Source organism: Vigna unguiculata, chromosome 7 (genome assembly GCF_004118075.2).
Source record: "Vigna unguiculata cultivar IT97K-499-35 chromosome 7, ASM411807v1, whole genome shotgun sequence".
In the NCBI taxonomy this organism is placed as follows: Eukaryota; Viridiplantae; Streptophyta; class Magnoliopsida; order Fabales; family Fabaceae; genus Vigna; species Vigna unguiculata.
The window spans coordinates 21008691-21029694 of record NC_040285.1 but is presented as its reverse complement, the minus strand read 5'-3'; the positions used below and the strand labels follow the sequence as shown (position 1 = coordinate 21029694).

Below are 21004 nucleotides of genomic sequence, written 5' to 3'. Positions count from 1 at the left end.
GAACGACAATCTAGTTTCACTTGGGCTTTAAAAAGGCTTAAAGGATTATTCATGACATCTAAGGCTTAGATTGACTCGCTTGGGCGAGACTTGCAGGGTTTTGCCTCTGTACACGCTCTCAATTCACCAAAACCAATACCAAAACACTTCAAATACACGATCGATACAATCAAATGGCACAACAACTCCAGAAACATGTTTTATACTCATTCAATCCACACAAAATACAAAACCTAATTATTCACCTCCATTCATTACCAAAACCCTCATTACCGACCATATCATGCTTTACAAAATTATTGGCACAACATCAATCAATTACACATCCAATTCCCAATATCATACACGAATCTCGTGCCAACCAGTAATATATTGAACAACACAGACCCAAAAACCATAACACATGTGAAGCAACTTAATCGCATAAGGAAAGCTCCCCTAACCTGGAATTGGTGCTCAAAATTGAGAAGACAACCACCTTGATTTCCAACCTCCCTCTTGCTTTAAAAATAAAACGTTCTGCTAGGCTTTTCTTTACCCCCTTCACATTCATACCACAACTATTAGTTAGCAAAAATAAAGCTTATTCTTTGCCCACCAAGGTTTGAACCCATGACCTTCCACTCATAAGGCCAAAGCACAACCACTATGCCAATTCACATTTGGTGACATAAACAATCATCACAAGTTTACATTTCAAATTCCACACTCTTACATATTATTAAAAACAAATCATAAAACAACGACACATAATAGGCATACATAGGACTCGAACCCAAGTCCTCTCACACAATCAAAGTACTCTCAACCACTTGAGCTAGTACTTTTACACGCCACATTATACAGCAATTAATGTCATAAAGACGCCTTCCTCCCGCATTTATTAATTAATTAATTAATTAATTAATTAATTAATTTTCCCGGGTCTTACAAAATCTAATGCAATTTTTGGATCTACACAACAAAATGGATTTCCCATGTTAGATCAGTTTCATCCTATCTGTCACCCTTACATTGTCAATGTAGTTGACGTCGCTGTTGATGGCTATTGTGGGTACATATGCATTGTTGCTTTGTTAGGGATGAGTGAAGACTTATGGCCCTTAATCCGACTTGATCAAAACATATGCAAGAATGAGACATATGCAACTCCCCACGAAAATCTCCCATATGATTGTCTATTTGCAAGCATCTGCAATTATGAGATATTGATGTAGGTAGCACTCTTATGCACAAAAGTAATGCATCCAACAAGATGCAGTAGATACACCTGTGTCACAAACTCTCATTGTTGGTTCTCACAACACTTAGTGTACATGTCTCTCAACCAACTCAGTCTTACATGGAGTCCACGACATTGCTTGAGCTTAGATGACGCCCTCGTTCGTTCAACACCTAAAAGATCCTTCACACTCTTCAAAGCGGCATTGAAGTTTAGTACTTCATTTGGACAAAATTGTCCCACTATAGGCAAATGGAGGAGGACGAACACATCATCTAGTGTCACGGTCATCTCTCCAAAAGGAAGATGAAAGGTGTTGGTCTCTTTGTGCCACCTCTCAACAAAAGCCAATACAAGGCCTTTATCGGGGTATTCATAACAAAGATCACATAGAGGCATCAAACCTGAATTTTGGACATATGGTTCAACAACCTCATGGCATGCTCCAAATCTTTTTAATTTCTTAGTGTGGGACACTGTTAGTGGTCTAGATGAAGGGACAAACTTTTCCAGCAAGAATACTGGGTCAGTTGTAGTGCAACAAGGTTGTATCCGTAGGGAGGAAGTGATAACTAGATCAATAGTTTATATTTTGACTCAAAATTTAGTAATGCAACAGTAGATGAGTTTTAATTTTTTATATTGTTAAGGATAAACTATATATATATATATATATATATATATATATATATATATATATATATATATATATATAATAGAGGTGATGTCGATTAGGATGTTGGGATTAAATTTTTCCTCTTAACTTCAACTGTATTGCCTTATAATTATCTATATATTATGTTCTCTATCTTAGTGTTCATGGAAGTGTACTTACTTGTAGAAATAACCACATGTTTGTGCATTAGAACCTAAGGGCGTTAGAGGCAAAATTTCCCAATCCAGGTGGAGGAACCCTTGTTTTGAGGATAAAACTCTTTACACCAACTGAACCCACTTATCCATGTCTGGTATATGCCAATGGACAAGATACTTGATTGGATCTACTCTACATACTAGACCAAATGTCTCTACATCTAGTGCTGATGAGTGCGATGATTGGCTAAGTCATCACAGATTGAAATACAAACCAAGTAACTAACATGTAAAACAAGAACACAATAAATATATAATCAAGTGCAATACAAAGAGAGTTTAGAAATTATGTTTAATCCCAACAACAGAGGAATTAGCGGCTCACGATGATGAATACAAGATGAACTTGCAGTAGCATCCTTCCTTCCATAGCTATATAATACTATACTATATAGGTCCTAACCAACTAAGAGTATCTATCTCTAGAATAATATACAAAATCAGTATATATAAAATAACCCAATCAACATGAATATAACAGGGGTCATACCCTATATTTATAGAATTTTACGTGTTGCACTAGCTTCCAAATCTTGAAGTTTAACCATGGAGGTTTCTTTCCAAAGTGGATTTTCTTCTCAAGCTTGGGCGTTCATCTTTTGCCGTTCAGCATTGGAGGTTTCCTGCCATGGAGGTTTCCTATTCGTGCTTAGCTTCAAATCTGGAGCTTCACGTTTCTTTGCAGTGAAGTTTTCTTAAAATGTGGCTTAAGCGCCAAATTCTGCTCCTCAGCTACAGGCTTAAAATTTAACTTTTCAGTTCATCTGTCTGGCTTGAGCTGCAACTTTTGAGATTCAGCACTAACTTTATATTTACTTCATTTTACCTACAAGATAGCACAAAATACATTAAATTCCACTTTTTATATTTTCTCATCACCTCATTCTGTAATTATGTAAAATTAAGACAATTCTAATGATTTTTACATCTATTTAGTGCAAAATAAGGGTCTAAATGATACACAATTTAACTAATAATTGACATTTATCAGACACCAACTTCATGTCCACTCAGTCCTAGTAAAAAAAATTACATAAATATTTAAATTCATCAACCAATTTTAGCAAAAATATTATTAAAGTACTATACTAACCTAACCCTCCCAAATAACATATGTGACATGATCAGCATAGCCAATCAACAGAGAAGTATCTTTAGGGTTCTTCGGAAAATCCTCTTGAATCATGGTTGTCCTGCTCTGGAACTATCTCTCGTGGCTCAATAACACTCTCCTAGTCCTCATGAATATCAACAGGAGCTACTGATAATGGACCGACTTCTCCATGACAACCCTGACCTCTTCTACAAGTAGATGTTGTAGGTTTATGTCTAGCCCCAGCTTACGTAGAACTCTTGCCATGAGATGTGAATGCTCTTCTTGTTCTAACCATATCTATAAAAAATAAATTAAAAAATTACAATTAAAAATTACAACATAACATAAAAACATTAAAAAATAAATAACATAACAAGTACATTAAAAATATAAACAAATATTTCAGAAATCTTAAAAATAATTAAATTTAAAATAAAAAACCAAAAATAAATCACAGAACCAAAAGTCAATATCCGGAAGTGTCCTTAACCGAAAATCGACATTCGAAGCCATTCTTAATGGGAAGTCAACATCCAGAATTGTTCCTAATCGGAAATCAACATCCAGAAGCGACTCACATTCGAAAGAAGCTTACTTTGGAAGTCGACTTCCGGAAACAACAAACCTATACTGGAAGTCGAGGTGTCGAAGGAAGATTAACCTAAAGTCTTAATTCTCCGAAAGTCGAGTTGTTAACCGGAAGTCGATATCTTGAATGTTCTTTGCTGGAAGTCGACATCCGATTGATGTTTTCTGCAGGAAGTCCACATGCAGTCCTTGTTTCCATATTTGTGATCCGTTTTCCATATCTTTCATTTTCCAAATCACTTGTGCTTAATTACAAAAAGGTTAAATTACTCTTTTAATTCTTGTATTCGTTGAATAGAATCAAATTGATCTTCTAATTTTTTGTTTGGAGGTGCAGAATAAATCTTGGGTTCAGGAAGAATCCCGTTTGCAGGAAATAAAAAGGGTGCAGAAATAAATAACCGAAACTAGATTCCTTTCTTCCTTGAAAAGAATCACTCTGTTTTACTTATTTGATTCATAGCAAACATGACTTTGGTACCTGGCCATCATGCTCCAATTAATTGGTATCTATTTAATTTTTCATTCTTTGGAATTTTGAAAGTAGGAACAATTCCAAATGTTCTAGTTTGAAAATAACTGAGAGTTAAAATGCTCACTTTCACTCGGTTACTTCTCCTCTCATCATCATCCATTACATACAAAAGCACTTCCACAAACAGAATTTATGTTTAAAATTTATAGAATATAGAAATTAAAATAAATCAATAAAAATCTGCACCGAACTTCCCATTAAAGTTTGTAAACCTAAATTTGCACTAAAAGAATACTGTAAACTAAGCTTCTTAAAATAATAATTTAATATGATTCATTTTATGTCTTAATATCTATATTTAAAATTTAAGCTGATAAAACAGAACCTATCAAGATAATATTAATAAAAAATTACTTTTAATTGTTTTTTTAATAAATAGGGTAAAGGAAAAATAAAATTTTAAAAGCACTATTTTTCTTTGGTTCCCAGAGATCATGTACGAAGGAAGAATTGTATTAATTATTAGATGTGGTGATGGACACTTTACACCAATACTAGTGGAGAGGAGGCTATAAAATAAAGAGAGAGGCAGAACAATAGAGTCAGAATACACTGAAAGCCCTAACACATAGAGGGAGAGGTAGAGGGAAAATTCTGTTCACGTTTTTCATAGAACTGTCGCAGTAAATTCGGCGCTGCGGATTCGTTCACCATTGGATCGGGCTGAAATTTTTACAGCAGGTTCGGAACTCATTGCTCTTCATTCTGACCGGTCGGATCTTTGATACGAGGTCTGAGTTGGGAGATATTAATTTCGCACTGCAGCAGTGATTTGTAGAGGTTTTCCTCTCTTGTTCTTCTCTATTTGAAAGCTTTGTTGCTTTGTTATTTGGTTGGGTGTTGGCACTAATTTGTGCTATTGATTAAGACTCTTTTGTACTCTTGTTGATCATAGTGAAGCTATTTCTTTGGTCTGGACGACTCGTGGTTTTTACCCTTGATTTGAGGGGTTTTCCACGTTAAAAATCTTGGTGCCTTTATTTGTGCTTTTGTTGATTTATTATTGCTGCTCTTTGATTATTGCTCCTCATAGATTCTTGCAAGTTAGGGGAAATTATATCCGCTGCATTCTCTGGTATATTGTTTATTATTGTTTTCCCCATCAGAGTGGTATCAGAACTCTTGGTTGGGCTATATTTACTTGCTTGAATGATGGAGGCAAATGCAAAGATGGTTGCTTTGAATGGTACAAATTATCATTTGTGGAAGGGCAAGATGAAAGATTTATTATTTGTCAAGAAATTGCATATTCCGGTCTTTGCTACACAGAAGCCAGATTCTATGTCTGAAGAAGAATGGGACTTTGAGCACCAACAGGTATGTGGTTTTATTCGGCAATATGTTGAAGATAATGTTTATAATCATATTGCTAATGAGACACATGCCAGAGCTTTGTGGGAGAAGATTGAGTCTTTGTATGCTTCTAAGTCGGGCAATAATAAATTGTATTTGTTAAATTGCTTGATGAATTTGAGGTACAGGGAGAATTCTTCTATTTCTGATCACTTAAATGAGTTTCAAGGGCTCCTAGATCAATTGTCAGGAATGTGCATAAAGTTTGATGACGAAGTTATGGGATTATGGTTGCTTAATACTCTACCAGAGTCTTGGGAGGTATTTCGGGTTTCAATTACAAACTCTGCCTCGAATGGTGTTGTTTCTTTTCAGATGGCAAAGAGCGGTGCTCTTAATGAAGAGATGAGAAGAAAGGCACATGGTTCTTCATCTCAGTCTGAGATGCTTGTTACAGAAGCTAGGGGGAGAAGTCAGAAAAAGGAACATAAAGGTGGTAGAGAGAAGAGTAGGAGCAAGTCCAAGTCAAGATACAAGAATTTAGAGTGTCATTTTTGTCATAAAACTGGGCACATTCAGAAATACTGTTTTAAGTGGAAAAAGGAGAACAAAGACAAGAAGGGTAAACAGAGAGAGAATGATCATGATGATGATGATCGTGTCACTACTGCTACAGATGGTGATCTTGTTCCTCTTCGTGACTTTGAGTCTGTTAATCTTGTATCTGATGAGAGCATGTGGATTATTGATAGTGGTGCTACACTGCATGTTACACCTAGGAAGGAGTTCTTCACATCTTACACTTCTGGTGATTTTGGAGTGTTGAAGATGGGTAATGATGGTGAGTCTAAAGTGATTGGTGTTGGTGATGTTTGCCTGCAAACCAACATGGGAGTGCAGTTGTTGCTTAAAGGAGTCAAACATGCTCCGGATGTCCGTTTTAATTTAATCTCTGTGCAGTTGCTTGATGATTGTGGTTATGACAATCACTTTGGTTCTAGTAAATGGAAGCTCACTAAAGGTAACTTGGTTATGGCCAGAGGGGAGAAACAATCTAAATTGTATTGGACTAAAGCTTTGGTTGCTAAAGACAGTGTGAATGCTATGTATATGGAGGCATCTTTGTGGCACCGGAGGCTTGGTCATATAAGTGAGAAAGGGCTTAACTGCTTAGCTAAAAAGGATGTGCTTATGGGATTGAGAAATGCAGAATTGGAGAAATGTTCTCATTGCATGGCTGGTAAACAAACCAGAGTATCTTTTAAGAAGCATCCACCCTCAAGGAAGTCAGAATTGCTTGAATTGGTGCATTCTGACGTTTGTGGCCCATTAAAGGTAAAGTCATTTAGTGGTGCACTTTACTTTGTTACTTTTATTGATGATTGTTCCAGGAAGCTATGGGTCTATGCTCTTCAGCGGAAAGGTCAAGTACTTGAAAAGTTCAAGGAATTTCATGCTATGGTTGAGAGGCAATCAGGCAAGAAGCTGAAATGCATCCGTAGTGATAATGGTGGTGAGTACCGTGGACCTTTTGATGTTTATTGCAGGCAGCATGGTATTAGACACGAGAAGACTCCTCCTAAAACTCCTCAGTTGAATGGTCTAACGGAGAGGATGAACATGACCTTGGTTGAAAGGGTTACATGTATGCTTTCAGAAGCAAAGTTGCCTAAACACTTTTGGGGAGAGGCATTGCTTGCAGCTGTGCATGTTATTAATCTCAGTCCCGCAGTTGCTTTGAATACTGAGGTGCCAGACACAATTTGGTTTGGTAAGAATGTTAGATATGATCATTTGCGTGTCTTTGGTTGCAGGGCATTTGTTCATGTTCCTAAGGATGAAAGATCCAAGTTAGATAAAAAGACAAGGCAATGTATCTTTATTGGCTATGGTGAGGATGAATTTGGTTACAGGTTTTATGATCCTGTTGAGAAGAAGCTTGTTAGAAGCCGTGATGTACAATTCATGGAAGATCAGACCATTGAAGACATTGATAAGGTGAAGAAAACCACACCCGAGAAAGACAGTAATCTCACTGATGGTAATCCGATGAGGTTGCCCGCTCACAATTTGGAGAATGTTGAAACGGAAGCTCAAGACAATGAGCAACATGGTGATGTTGATGATCAACAGTTTGGAAGTGGAGTAGAGGTTCCAATTGATGATGCTCAAGAGGAACATGATGATGATGACGATCTTGGTGATATACCTGAATCACCTCAAGTCCAACTCAGGAGGTCTAATAGACAAAAACAACCTTCTACAAGGTATTCCTGTGATGAGTACATAACCTTGACTGACGGTGGAGAACCTGAGTGTTTTGAAGAGGCTTTGGATAGTGAATAGAAGAAACAGTGGCTGGATGCAATGCAAGATGAGATGAAATCTTTGCATGATAATCACACTTACGACTTGGTGAAATTGCCTAAGGGCAAAAGGGCATTGGAAACTAGGTGGATTTTCAGGGTGAAACAAGATTCAAATTCTACGCTTCCAAGGTACAAGGCCAGATTAGTGGTGAAAGGTTTCAGACAGAAAAAGGGTGTTGATTTCAATGAGATTTTCTCACCTGTGGTGAAAATGTCATCCATCAGAACTGTGCTAAGTTTAGCTGCTACTCTTGATTTGGAGGTTGAGCAGATGGATGTGAAGACAGCTTTCCTTCATGGTAATTTGGAGGAAGAGATATACATGAAGCAACCTGATGGTTTTCTTGTTAAAGGCAAGGAAGATTATGTGTGTAGACTAAGGAAGAGTTTATACGGTTTGAAGCAGGCTCCAAGGCAGTGGTATAAGAAGTTTGAGTCTTTTATGTGTGAGCAGGGTTACATGAAGACTACTTCTGATCATTGTGTCTTTGTTAAAAGGTTTTCTAATGATGACTTTATTATCTTGTTATTATATGTTGATGACATGCTTATTGTTGGGAAAGATATTTCCAGAATTGACAGGTTAAAGAAGACACTTGGCGAGTCTTTTGCCATGAAAGACTTGGGAGCTGCTAAAAGGATTCTTGGCATACATATCTCACGTGATAGGAGAGAAAAGAAGATTTATCTATCACAAGAGCAATACATTAGGAAGGTGTTGCAGAGATTCTAGATGGAAAATGCTAAAGCTGTGAGTACTCCTCTTGCTACTCATTTTAAACTGAGTGTTAAACAGAGTCCTTCAAATGAAGTTGAGAAGACCAATATGAGTAGAGTTCCTTATGCATCTGCGGTAGGCAGTTTGATGTATGCGATGGTGTGTACAAGACCAGATATTGCACATGCTGTTGGTACAGTTAGTCGATTTTTGTCAAACCCAGGTAGAGAGCATTGGAATGCTGTGAAATGGATTTTGAGGTATCTTCATGGTACAGTTGATATGAAGCTTTGTTTTGGAGGTGATAAACCTACTTTGATGGGCTACTCAGACTCAGATATGGCTGGGGATATTGATTCCAGAAAGTCCACTTCGGGCTATTTGATAAAGTTTGCAGGAGGAGCTGTGGCTTGGCAATCAAGACTACAAAGGTGTGTAGCGTTGTCTACTACAGAGGCAGAGTTCATTGCTATTACTGAAGCATGCAAAGAGGTGTTATGGTTGAAGAAATTCTTGCAGGAGCTTGGTTTTAGGCAAGATAACTATTCATTGTTTGTTGATAGCCAAAGTGCTATCCATCTTGGTAAGAATCCAACTTTTCATTCTAGATCCAAACATATTGATGTGAGGTATCATTGGATACGTGATGCTTTGGATGCTAAGTTGTTGGAGTTGGAAAAAGTTCATACAGATGATAATGGTGCTGATATGATGACTAAAGCATTGCCAAGAGGAAAGTTTGAAGTTTGTTGTGAGATCGCCGGTTTGGCGGTTATCTCCACATAGTTGTGAGGGGGAGATTTGTTGGGTATTGGGCTCCCTTCCTATGTGGAGAAAAGGCCCAAAATTTGAGAAGTCCATGTCTCACTTAAACCTAGTGGAGAGGAGGCTATAAAATAAAGAGAGAGGCAGAACAATAGAGTCAGAATACACTGAAAGCCCTAACACATAGAGGGAGAGGTAGAGGGAAAATTCTGTTCACGTTTTTCATAGAGCTGTCGCAGTAAATTCGGCGCTGCGGATTCGTTCACCATTGGATCGGGCTGAAATTTTTACAGCAGGTTCGGAACTCATTGCTCTTCATTCTGACCGGTCGGATCTTTGATACGAGGTCTGAGTTGGGAGATATTAATTTCGCACTGCAGCAGTGATTTGTAGAGGTTTTCCTCTCTTGTTCTTCTCTATTTGAAAGCTTTGTTATTTGGTTGGGTGTTGGCACTAATTTGTGCTATTGATTAAGACTCTTTTGTACTCTTGTTGATCATAGTGAAGCTATTTCTTTGGTCTGGACGACTCGTGGTTTTTACCCTTGATTTGAGGGGTTTTCCACGTTAAAAATCTTGGTCCCTTTATTTGTGCTTTTGTTGATTTATTATTGCTGCTCTTTAATTATTGCTCCTCATAAATTCTTGCAAGTTAGGAGAAATTATATCCGCTGCATTCTCTGGTATATTGTTTATTATTGTTTTCCCCATCATATATATATATATTAGAATGTATTTTTTTCTTCGCCTTCTAGATCTTAGAAGTGTAGAAGAATACATAAACTTCAAACGCACTTTTCTCAAACTAGAATGATAAATTAGTTATGCCTGAATTTCTTACTTACTGATCACTCCATCATCGCTCTCTCTCCACTTCCGCATGAATTTCTTCAAATCCGTTTTCCTTGATGACCCGGATCCTCCGCGACCCGAATCCGGATCGAGCAATGAGCCGCGAGTCCAGGACCCGGATCCCGACTCCCCGCCCCGATCCAGCACCACCGATTCCGGTGGTGGTGTCGGCGACGGTTGGAATTTCGGCGGCTTCATGCAAACCCTAACATCCAAATCGGAATCCATAATCGAGACCTACCGTCGCGATCTGCAGGAATTCAGCACCGGTTTGAAGAAGGAAATTGAGGTGGCGCAGGGCTCTCTCGGGAACGTGGGTCACGCCATTGACGAGTTCGGAAACACCGTCGTCAAAGGAACGGCTCAGATCATATCTCAAGGTATCCTCGCTGTGGATCTCGATTCTGATTCGGATAATAATAGCGTCAATAGGAGGAGCCTTGATTTGGCGCGGTATAGTAGGTTCGACGCTCAGGTTCGTGCGATTCAGGGTGATGTTAGCACTTACTCCGAGGAGCCCGAGGATTTGAGTGAGTTCAATGAATGGAAATTAGGGTTTTCGTTGGAGGGGAAAAGTGATGAAATGGAGGGGCTTTTCAGAGAGAATGATAATATGGAGAGTGTTTACAAAAGAGTTGTTCCGAGCAGTGTGGATCACGACACTTTCTGGTATAGGTATTTCTATAAGGTTTATAAGCTCAAGAAAGCTGAAGACCTTATGGCTAGGCTTGTGAGTGGAATTTCTGGGGTGGATGAGGATTTGAGTTGGGAAGTTGAAGATGATAATGAAGATGACGATGGAGGTGATGCTAAACCTCTGGTTTTGAATAAAGAGGTTGGTGGGGACAGTGTGGATACCCAGTTGCTTGTTGCCGGTGATGAAGGGGGAACGAAGAAATTGGACGTGGAAAAAGAGTCTAAAGTGGAGAAGAGAGACAATTTATTGCAAAGTGAGGAAGTTGGCAACAAGATAGATAAGTCTGTTGAGGAACCACATATTGAGAAATCTGAAATTGTTGGTGAGATGGCTGGTGTTGATGAGGCATCAAAAGTGGATGTTGGTGTGAGCAAGAATGATCCTGCAGCTGAAACTGGTGAGAAGGTTAAGGAAAGAGATGGTGGTCATGAGAAATCTTCCAGTAAAAGTAATGACTCCTCAGTGGTTGAAAATAAGCACTCGGCAAATGAGGAGGGGGATGAGGAGGACCTTGGGTGGGATGATATTGAGGATCTTAGCAGTATTGATGTGAAGGAAACATCGCACAGTGGTGGCACAAGCAAAGTTGATTTGCGGAAGCGATTTACTGCTGCGGAAGTAGATGAAGACTTGAGTTGGGACATTGAAGAAGATGATGATGATGAGCCTCCCAAGGTTTGAAATGTTTGGTGTAAGTGTCATTTTCACATAAAGAAATTTGTCAGTGTTACTATTATACGTTTTAGAAACTGGGATGGAGGTTGTAATGTTATCTGTTCTGTCCCTGAAACGCATGAAATGTAACTGTTTCTTTGTTTGTTTCTTATTTTGGTTATTCATCAATATATGGTGACCATTGTCAGCAAGACACATTTACTATCTCATGTTTAAGTCTCCCTCTGCCTTTTATTTAACAACTTATGGATCACTACCTATTATAGTGTAATATACTCCTTTATGGAATTGAGTTACATATTCATTTATGAAATTCAGTTACGCTCACTCTATCTGGAAACCTGAGTAATAGTCAACAATCAAATCAAAACAGAACAAACAAAGATTTTCCTGCAGGTCTTTAAAAATTAAGAAAGGACTGAAAATCAAATTAGAAAAAGTTGGACATAGAGTATATCTCACAGCCCTCATAAACCAAAAGTTCTGCCAGTCTTGAATATGTTTAAAATTGGACTGCTATAAGGCGTGCCGAGCATGAGCATTCAAAATGTTGTTCACGAATTTATAAATTGTAGCAAATTTAGAAACAGACATAATTTGAAGTCAAGAATGTACATTAGTATGAATTGTGAATTATATTACAGGAAAAGAGACTAAGGCATGAACTGTTAAGCACCAAGAACATGGATATCCTGAAAAAATAAGAAATGGAACCTTAGTCTATTAGTGAGAATGGAGCTTCATAGCATCTTAGTCAACTTCTGTATAAAAGATGCTAATGTTATAAAGAGTGTTGTATGAATAATATAAATCATGGAAAATGTGTTAAGCATCATCCACTTATAAGACCAGATTGTCTAATCCAGATTGTCTAGTCGATAAAAGAAATTTACAAACCATAGATAACAGCAAGTAGATGATCCTTAAGTAAACATGCTGGAGGCAAATTGATATTTTTCTCAAAATATAATTAACGTAGAATATCATTCTTACAAAATGCTACCGTCAGATATAATTCACACTCTTCAAATTTGAAAGGCTTAAGTACTCCACTAAAACTCTTGCCATGATTGGCTAACATGGAAAACCGATTTCAACATCACTAGATTCTAATCTATCCAAAGGAAAAAGAGTTAAAAAAAAGAACCAAATTGCTCTTGCAGCACCTGGGGTGGGGCTGTGTTTGTACAACAAGATAAAATGCTCTCCATATTGTAGAGCAAATAGCTGAACCGTGGAAGCCACCTTTCTTGATTCACATTTCTTCAAACCCAAGACTGCTTCAGAACTAAACTTGTCTTTATCCTTCAACACAAATGCTGCTTGGTTCAGAAGTGGATTCTCCCATTTGGGGTTCAACAACGGGTGAAGGTAATGTGAGAAGCCTCCCTTTTTGGGCACGTGGGGGAAGATGCCTGGCAGGTTTTCTAGATGGAACATTCCATGGCAAAAACACCCCAGTTCCACCACCAGCAAGTTTGCGAGGAGTCAATGCTACAGGACGCACAGGAGTTAGCATCACCATTGGACCACGAAGCACTCCCCATTTTGGCATCATGTCCATACCCTCATAGCTACTTAGAGCACCATTTGGCAAAGCATATGGACTAGCAATGCCAGGTTGCCACAGAGTCATCGCACTTGTCATAGCAGGAGTTGGTGACTGGTATTGATTGGAATCTGGCCTCACTCTGAAGAAGGTGATGCTGACCCTTCTGTTAGGAGATGGACACATTACGTGCCTTGCCATGTCAGCACTGTTTCCTCTCATCACTAAAAGAGACCTGCCAAAATTAAAGGTGGTTAGTCCAAGTTACTGAATGTTGTTACTCATTTTAAAAGACATTATTGTGTATGATAAGGTCAATGTCCTTGCACAAGACAACATCCTGCAATTTTTTGTACATAAAACAGAGAGATTTTTGTACATTTTCTGGTGATACTTATAATAATAACAAAAAAAAAAATTTGAAGTCTCCCCTCTGTGCCAATCCTATCAGTAAATCTGGATGCAGGCCATACTTGAATAATGAAACCAAATACTAAAACAATAACAAAACTCTTATTTGTCAGTGAGGCATGAAACCGAATTCTAACAACTAAAAGGACATGAATCCATGGACTAGCTGTCAAATGTTACCATCATACTTAGATATTTCCAAAAAGAAATTTCAGCTTCTAATTAGAAGCTTTGCAATTAGAACTTGATGCTTAAACTTAGAAATGAGACTATTTTGTTATTGAATTTACAATCTAATGCATAATGCAAATTTCCACTTTAATACACTATATATAATTCCAGGGTTAGATTGGACCCTTCTATTTTTGTCTTTCCCCTTAATTGTCTGCATGTTTGTTTGATACTCGGAAAGAAATAAAAAGCTGATAATGTGTTTGTTATGTGCATAGATGTGCACCTAATAAGATTACTTTAGATGCTTCTGTTTTTATTATACCTTCTTATTATATATATATATATATATATATATATATATATATATATATATATATATATATATATATATATATATAATTTATTTTTTGTCTTGTCGACAAAAAGAAAAACAGAGATGTAATCTAACCCAATTATGAGTATGATATGCATATATAATTGCATCCTCTAAAAATTGGCACTTCACCTTTTTCACTTACATTCTGTCCTATAAATGTTGAAGGTACTTCTTCCATTGTATCCAGCATTGTGACTAGAATCTTAATTAATAAATGGAAGATAGGACAGCAAAGAGTATAAGTTCTTTAATATGTACCCCTGCTTCAATGAGAGCATGAGAGGTCCTTTGTAGTTTCCATCATTTTCACTCATAAGTACACGTCCGAAAGCCATTGTTGATTCAGAGAGAAGAAGAGTGGACACAGGTTGATCCAGATGCGGTGGTTTGAGGAATGGTTGAGAAAACTCCCCCTAAAAATTATGCAATTACATACATATTTCTAAAACGGTTATTCCAATGCTCACTGTAAATTATTATATTACTTATCTTACTAATACCGGGTAGAACTTAAGAGTAGTAAGAAGAAAAGTATGCAATGTCTACCTCTTCAAAAAAGTTGATAATACAACCATTTGGTCTTTTGTACTCGGGAAGTAATTGCCACTGAATCATGTGATCAATGACACCTTGGAGAAGTGCAGGAATTGGCTCTATATTGCCTTTGAAAAAAAGTTTAAAATGTAAAACATAATTATAAGAGGATCACTAAAGTCATTTATAAAAAATCACAAATCAGGAGAACCAAATCTGATATTGTAAAGTAGACAGTTATATGTAATGACTATTTCTTTAATGATCTTACTTTTTACGTCCTCCTTTATCTGTCCAAATATTGGAACACCCAGCTGAATCAGTTCTCTCTTGTTTCCCTTCATCTGCTTGTTGAATAATATAAAAGTTTCACCTACATCAATACATGAAGATTCGGTTAGTATTTTTAAGAATGGAGACAACAAGAACAATTTGTATTAGACATGTTTGATCACGTCATGATTGAGGACAAAAAAAAGTTATATATATATATATATATATATATATATATATATATATATATATATATATATATATATATATAGTCACAACAATTAGACACACATTGTGATTGTAAAAAAAAAAGTTAACCTCAACAATTGTCAAAATTTATGACAAAAGATAATAAACAAAAATACAGAGACACTCAGATCAATGGCATTACCACACAGTTCTCCATTCTGACCAGCAGCATGAATCTCATTCACAAAGTCTGTCAACTTGCATAGTTCTAAATCAGTGAAAATGTCTTCATATAACTTCAATCCTTTTACTACATTCACCTGTCAATTTCAATCAGCTCTTAATCAGCCTCTTTGTAATTAAAACAAATGTGCTTTTAGTGTATGAGATAAAGAACTTACCATATGTCCCTTGACAGACTCTTTTGCAGTAAAACCTTTAGTCAACTTAAACTGTGAAGGACGTCCTTCACAAAGTTCATGATTGGAACATAAATTAACGTTCATGGAACTAGCCTGCATTTCTTGAGATCCTGCATATGGGACCAAAAATAAAATTCCATGTAAATTTCAATACTCCAAAATAGGACAAAATTCTTTTCATCCTAAACATAAATACACCCGCCCGTCACATTTTCCCAGATAACTTAAATGAATGATCAAATCTCATAGGTTTGGCATACTATTCCTCTACTTGCCCTTCTACTTTATTGTCTTTTTATTATTATGATTTAGTCAACTCTCTCATCACGAGTATGTGACGTAACAATTGGACAGATGTGTTCACTGAAATTTCACAAACCAACACCTATCAAGAAACATTTGTCGTCTTCTATCACATTCGCTATTCGTTGGCATCCACCACCAATGTGAGTCCACTATCACATTACATATATAGTGCCAAAAAAAGGAGGCCACTGCAAGCATTAATAACATATATATCTATTTTTCAAATAAATACAATCAGCCAACTCAACATATTCTCTTTCATCACCTCAAGCAATTGAAGCTGTTTTTCTTTTCTTCAACCAAACTTTTTATAGTAGGATGTTTTTACCAATGTGTATATTTATTTTTTTACTGATATTTCAAATAATGTACATCACTCATTGTTTAGAATTATGGTCAGACATATACATCCCCATGCAAAGTTTCCAGACCCGATGGCTATAGCATGTTTGGTAACATTATAAATCATGCAACTTAATCAGAAATCATTCATCGGATTTGGATCCCGAGCCAAGGAACACGCAAGACAAAGTTGACCCGCAAACTAGGACATGTCACTGCTCGAAATGATGATAGGAATGACCTGGTATGTCAAGCCATGCCCAAACCCGACCCGACACACAAGAGTGACGTCAACGAAACCATCATTATGGTCCCACTCTCTGTAATAAAAATCATCGCACACAGTTCTAGATCTGTGTTTCCAATTCCAACCTTAAACCTAGTGTGTCATTTAGTAGTATTTGTCACTCCCTAAACAGTTACACCCAAAGCTTCCTCATGACTCGTGGCTCTGAAAACTCTTAACCCCATTTAAGTAATGCAGAAATTATCACCCACATGCCCTGCGTGTCTAACTACTTTCCTTTACTATAATACTACCGTCCCTGTTCCTTTTTACCCAAAAAATATTTAATAGTACAAAATAAAGTCTTAACCTATGGTTTTCCTTGCTTCAAAATTAAGCAGGTAATTAAACTTTTGTGCATCAGAATTTTAACTATCACAAAATGAAACAGTAAAACAAATTCCCACGTCCCATTTTTTGACCCATGCTATCATCTAGCCACAAGGATACAATTTCCTCCTCTGAAACTGAAATCATAAAAAAGAATGAAAACAAAAGAAAATCACTCTTTTTCAAGAAAAACAGATAAAGTTTCATGCTTTATTGCAGTCAAAGAGACCCCTGGAGAAAACTTTGCAATTTTTATCAGTAATTAACAAATGATCCCCAAAACTTTTGAATTTACAGGCAGGACTTAAGAATTAACATGTGATCCCCAAAACTTTTAAATTTTCAATCAGTGCTTAATAAATAATCGCTCATCAGATTCCTTCAATTTTCTTCCTTGAAAGTTCCAGGACTTTGATTTTAAATCAAAGCAAATAACATAAATAAATTCTTAGAATTAAATTCCTATCAATTTGGAGGAATTGAAAAAAAAAAGTAAAACAAAAAATTATTATTTAATTTATTCACCTGAATCAGTAATCTCGCTCTCAGGCGATTCATACTCCTCGTGTTCATCAGCCGCACCATTTTCGACGACACTCTCTGGCGACGTCGTTTTGTCGTCGGATTTGGGTTGATCGTCAGCGTTGTGGTTTCTGTCGGAGACCCTGCGGAGCTCAAGGGTGATGTCGGCAATGGAGTGGTACTTCTGCATCTGGAGGACGGGGATCCAGTTGAGCCTACGGCGGTGGATGGCGGTGAAGGCAGCATCATAGTCGTGGGTAGAGGTGGCGAGGTGAGCGCAGAGGGCGTCGATGATGGCGTTGGCTGCAGCGAACTCGCCGCGAAACCAAGCCAGTATGGCATCCTTGGCGACCGAGTCGGAGAGGAGCATTGGGGGAGGGGCCATGGTGGGTCGATCGGAGGGTGAGGTTGGGCCTGCCACCATGGAATTGGGTTGGGCAATTATCGGAGCCAATGGTGTTGTTTTGGGCCCAAATGGAAGGAAAAAGGAAGAGAACGACGAAGGAAGAAGAAGAAGAAGAAGGAATGATGAAGAAAGGGGTTTATGAATATGTATTGTTATGTGAATGTGAATGTGAGTGACCTTATTATATACTCACTTCCTATGTATGTAATGCATGTATGTGTAGTCATGATATGAATCTCTCAACCCAAACCAAGCTCCTCCCACAGCTCCCTTCTGCACTTAACGTGGCACCCTCTCACACCCACCATTTCACGTGCCTGCCTAACGGAATACTCCATAATTGAATTATATACATTTAAATTCTGTTTTTACGGTTGAAATAAATTTTATATTACATTCAAACTTCAAAAAAGAAATGGTATTCATTATTAATTATATATTCTTTCAAAAAAAAAAATCACATCCTTTGATTACTAAATTATCAAACAGACACTTTAACCATTAATATCAAATACAGCTACATGTGATAGTACTAACCTGTTTCAGATAAATGCTTTCTGCATTTATAACATGGGTCAATATCAAATACGTATTTATAATTATTAAATAACTTGAAATGTATTTAATGCGCGTTAAATTAACTCTTTATAGTAAGCGCTATATAAAAAAAAATTGGTGTAAAGTGAGTACTTTTAAACATAAGTGTTAAGTGTTCCATAAATGTTGACCTAGCAACTATGGCTAATTTGATAATAACAAAAGGTAAAGTTTTTTTTGGTTTGAACGATTGGAATGGTTGAATTTTGATTTAAGTATGAACTTATGAAAATTAATCTATTAGTGAAATCATTTTTTTTTTAAAAGTTTGTAGGAAGCATGCTAAAAGGCTAAGAGATTAAAAAAATGTAGTTGGTCATGGTCATGCTCCTTATATAACAAAAAACAAATTGGTTAATTGGTTTGCACAAACACAACTCCATTATTTGACAAAGCTCAAGAGAAATGATTCCATTTTTACCATTTGTTCTTGTTTGATGTCATTCTCAAGAAAAGAGATTGGTAAATTTAGCATTTCCTCTTTGTGATCTCACTGAATATGTTCTGAACCTAAATAACCATAAATATAACCAAAACTTTTTGTTTTAATGGTTCAGTTTTGTAATTTTGTGATGTAAAGTGTCAAATTTCTCTGTTAGATGAAAAGCTGATTGGGCTGTAAGTAAATAAATAAACCCCTTAGGACTTCAACTTTTTCAACCTAATACGTTTCTTAGGTCAAGTTCTTTCTAAAATCAACTTTTTTTTTTTTGTAGATTAAAAATAAATTTCAAAATGTAAAATAAATTCATTTTGAAATGCATTTTACTGGTATTTCTCCTTGTATTTCGTGTATTTATTGACTATTATCTCATTCGTTTCAGAATATATAGGTATTCAAAAAGTCTATTTCAATCAAAAAGAACGAAAAGTGTGGATGCTTTGAACACTTGTAGAACAAACCATTCGCACAGTTTTGAATTTTTTTAAAAGCATGTTTGGATAAAGTTCTCCATAATTAATTCTGAAGAAAAAATAAAATTGAAGTAATTTTTTTAAAGGTTAAGAAACACACATAAACATTTGATCCACTAACAATCTTGATTATCCTTTTATCTACTTCTAACTTATTTTCTTTTACTTTTGCCGATTAATTCCTAAATTTTTTTTGTTTTTTACGAATTTGATGTATTTTTAGACAAGAATTACTCAAATAGACGGGTTTTAAAAATATTACAGACTTTGCGTAAGTCGTATGTTGAGAACGCAACTTCAGCATAAATCGTGAGACCTGTACATGATTTCACTGCGAAAAAAAAAATGTAACTGAATCATAAAAAAGATGACTTTCAATTTAATTTTGTGTAGAACGTAACCCATACGAGCATGGAAAAATGACATGCTGAATCGGTGCTCTACTTCGGCTAAAGTCGTGCTCTAACAGCACGACTTTCTAATTTCATCAACAAACTTTAAGTTCACAAAAAATTTCAATTCAAATAAATTTTTCCAATATAATATTGTGCAGTACCATACTTCTTCTTTTGAAATCGTGTTATTAATTGTTCGATTTATTCAAGTACGTAATATTATTAAACCTACCATTTGAGTAATTTTGCAAAAAATACGCCAAATTCGTAACAAGAAAAACCCTGTAAAATGGCTTCGTATCAAAATCTGACGCGATTATGGTGATGTATGTAAAATTTTGTTTGTGCTAATCAGTGTCATAATCCCAAACAAAAACAGTACAAACATTATGATACTATAGTTTTTGCTAAGACATCATGATTTTGGGATATGATATATATAATACTGTCTTTAATTATTTTGTTAGACATTTATGAATGCATGCTTCCCAAATTGATATCCACGTTGCATTCCTAAAGATGGTACAACACATTCCACTTCTTGAAGAAAGAAAATGTTCCTCTTGGTTGTAAAAATACACAATTTATTTTCTCTGTTTTTTCCACTAAACTAACCATTAGAAACACGTGGTTTCACATTTATTGATTTTAAGAAAACAAGAAGTTGAAGTCGAATAATAGTGAACTTTAGGACCAAGGTGTTGTTGTTGGGCATTATTAAACAATAAAAAGTGATGATGAAAAAGGATCCAAAGAGTTGAGTGAAGGCAAAATTTGAAAGAGAAAATAAATGACATGGTGGAATAAGTGAAAGGTATGTCCCATGTGTGTGGGACCCTTTGGCCACAGAACCATTTGTTTGGGTCCACCATGTAAGCTTAGAGGCTAGTGGTGGGGCCCAGATAAGGTAGGGTCACAGGTTTTAAGGTAAAGCCACCTTTTATATTCCTAACAGAAATTCTATTAATACTAAATTCATTTAGTTTTGCCAAATAACCATAAAAGCATGACATTCATACTTCTACACTTGTTTTCCTTTAAAAAAAGAATTATATAATAAAAAATTTATATTAAAAAAAAAGCAAAAAGTTACGATCAAATCTCAAAAATAATAGCTAGGTTGGATTATGCAAATACCAAATTACTTTTCTATCCTTTTATCCTAATTAAAAGTGGATTCTTTCTTGTAAAGAGATTTGCTGTCTCTTATTCCCTTGGTTATGTTTTTGGGTCATAAAGTTTGGGAATTTTCAAGATTTAAGCTTTCTCCAAAGGCAAAGGTTCATGAAACTAAA

At 36.3% G+C, this 21004-nt stretch overlaps 2 protein-coding genes across 2 annotated transcripts; one reads left to right on the top strand and one right to left on the bottom strand.

Moving 5' to 3' along the window:
- The first annotated feature begins 10209 nt into the window (after positions 1-10209).
- LOC114192005 (BSD domain-containing protein 1-like) lies at positions 10210-11891 on the top strand. The gene has a single exon (XM_028081509.1). It carries the CDS (start codon positions 10339-10341, stop codon positions 11686-11688), a length of 1350 nt encoding a protein of 449 aa, XP_027937310.1. The 5' UTR covers positions 10210-10338; the 3' UTR covers positions 11689-11891.
- A 714-nt stretch (positions 11892-12605) lies between these two features.
- LOC114191696 (RNA demethylase ALKBH10B-like) lies at positions 12606-18085 on the bottom strand. The gene is made up of 7 exons (XM_028081043.1): positions 17400-18085; positions 15590-15720; positions 15391-15508; positions 14998-15099; positions 14739-14854; positions 14451-14605; positions 12606-13466 (listed from the first exon to the last, which is right to left on the bottom strand). Exons 1-7 carry the CDS (start codon positions 17818-17820, stop codon positions 12983-12985), a joined length of 1527 nt encoding a protein of 508 aa, XP_027936844.1. The 5' UTR covers positions 17821-18085; the 3' UTR covers positions 12606-12982.
- Positions 18086-21004: the final 2919 nt, after the last annotated feature.

Bases quoted from the DNA above. Each gene is read 5' to 3' on its own strand.
- LOC114191696 (XM_028081043.1), bottom strand. From the start codon at position 17,820: ATGGTGGCAGGCCCAACCTCACCCTCCGATCGACCCACCATGGCCCCT. The intron at 15,721-17,399 runs GTGAATAAATTA...TCCCATATGCAG, and splicing joins GAGCGAGATTACTGATTCAG to GATCTCAAGAAATGCAGGCT. The intron at 13,467-14,450 runs GTACATATTAAA...TAATTTTGGCAG, and splicing joins ATGCTCTCATTGAAGCAGGG to GTCTCTTTTAGTGATGAGAG.
- LOC114192005 (XM_028081509.1), top strand. From the start codon at position 10,339: ATGAATTTCTTCAAATCCGTTTTCCTTGATGACCCGGATCCTCCGCGA.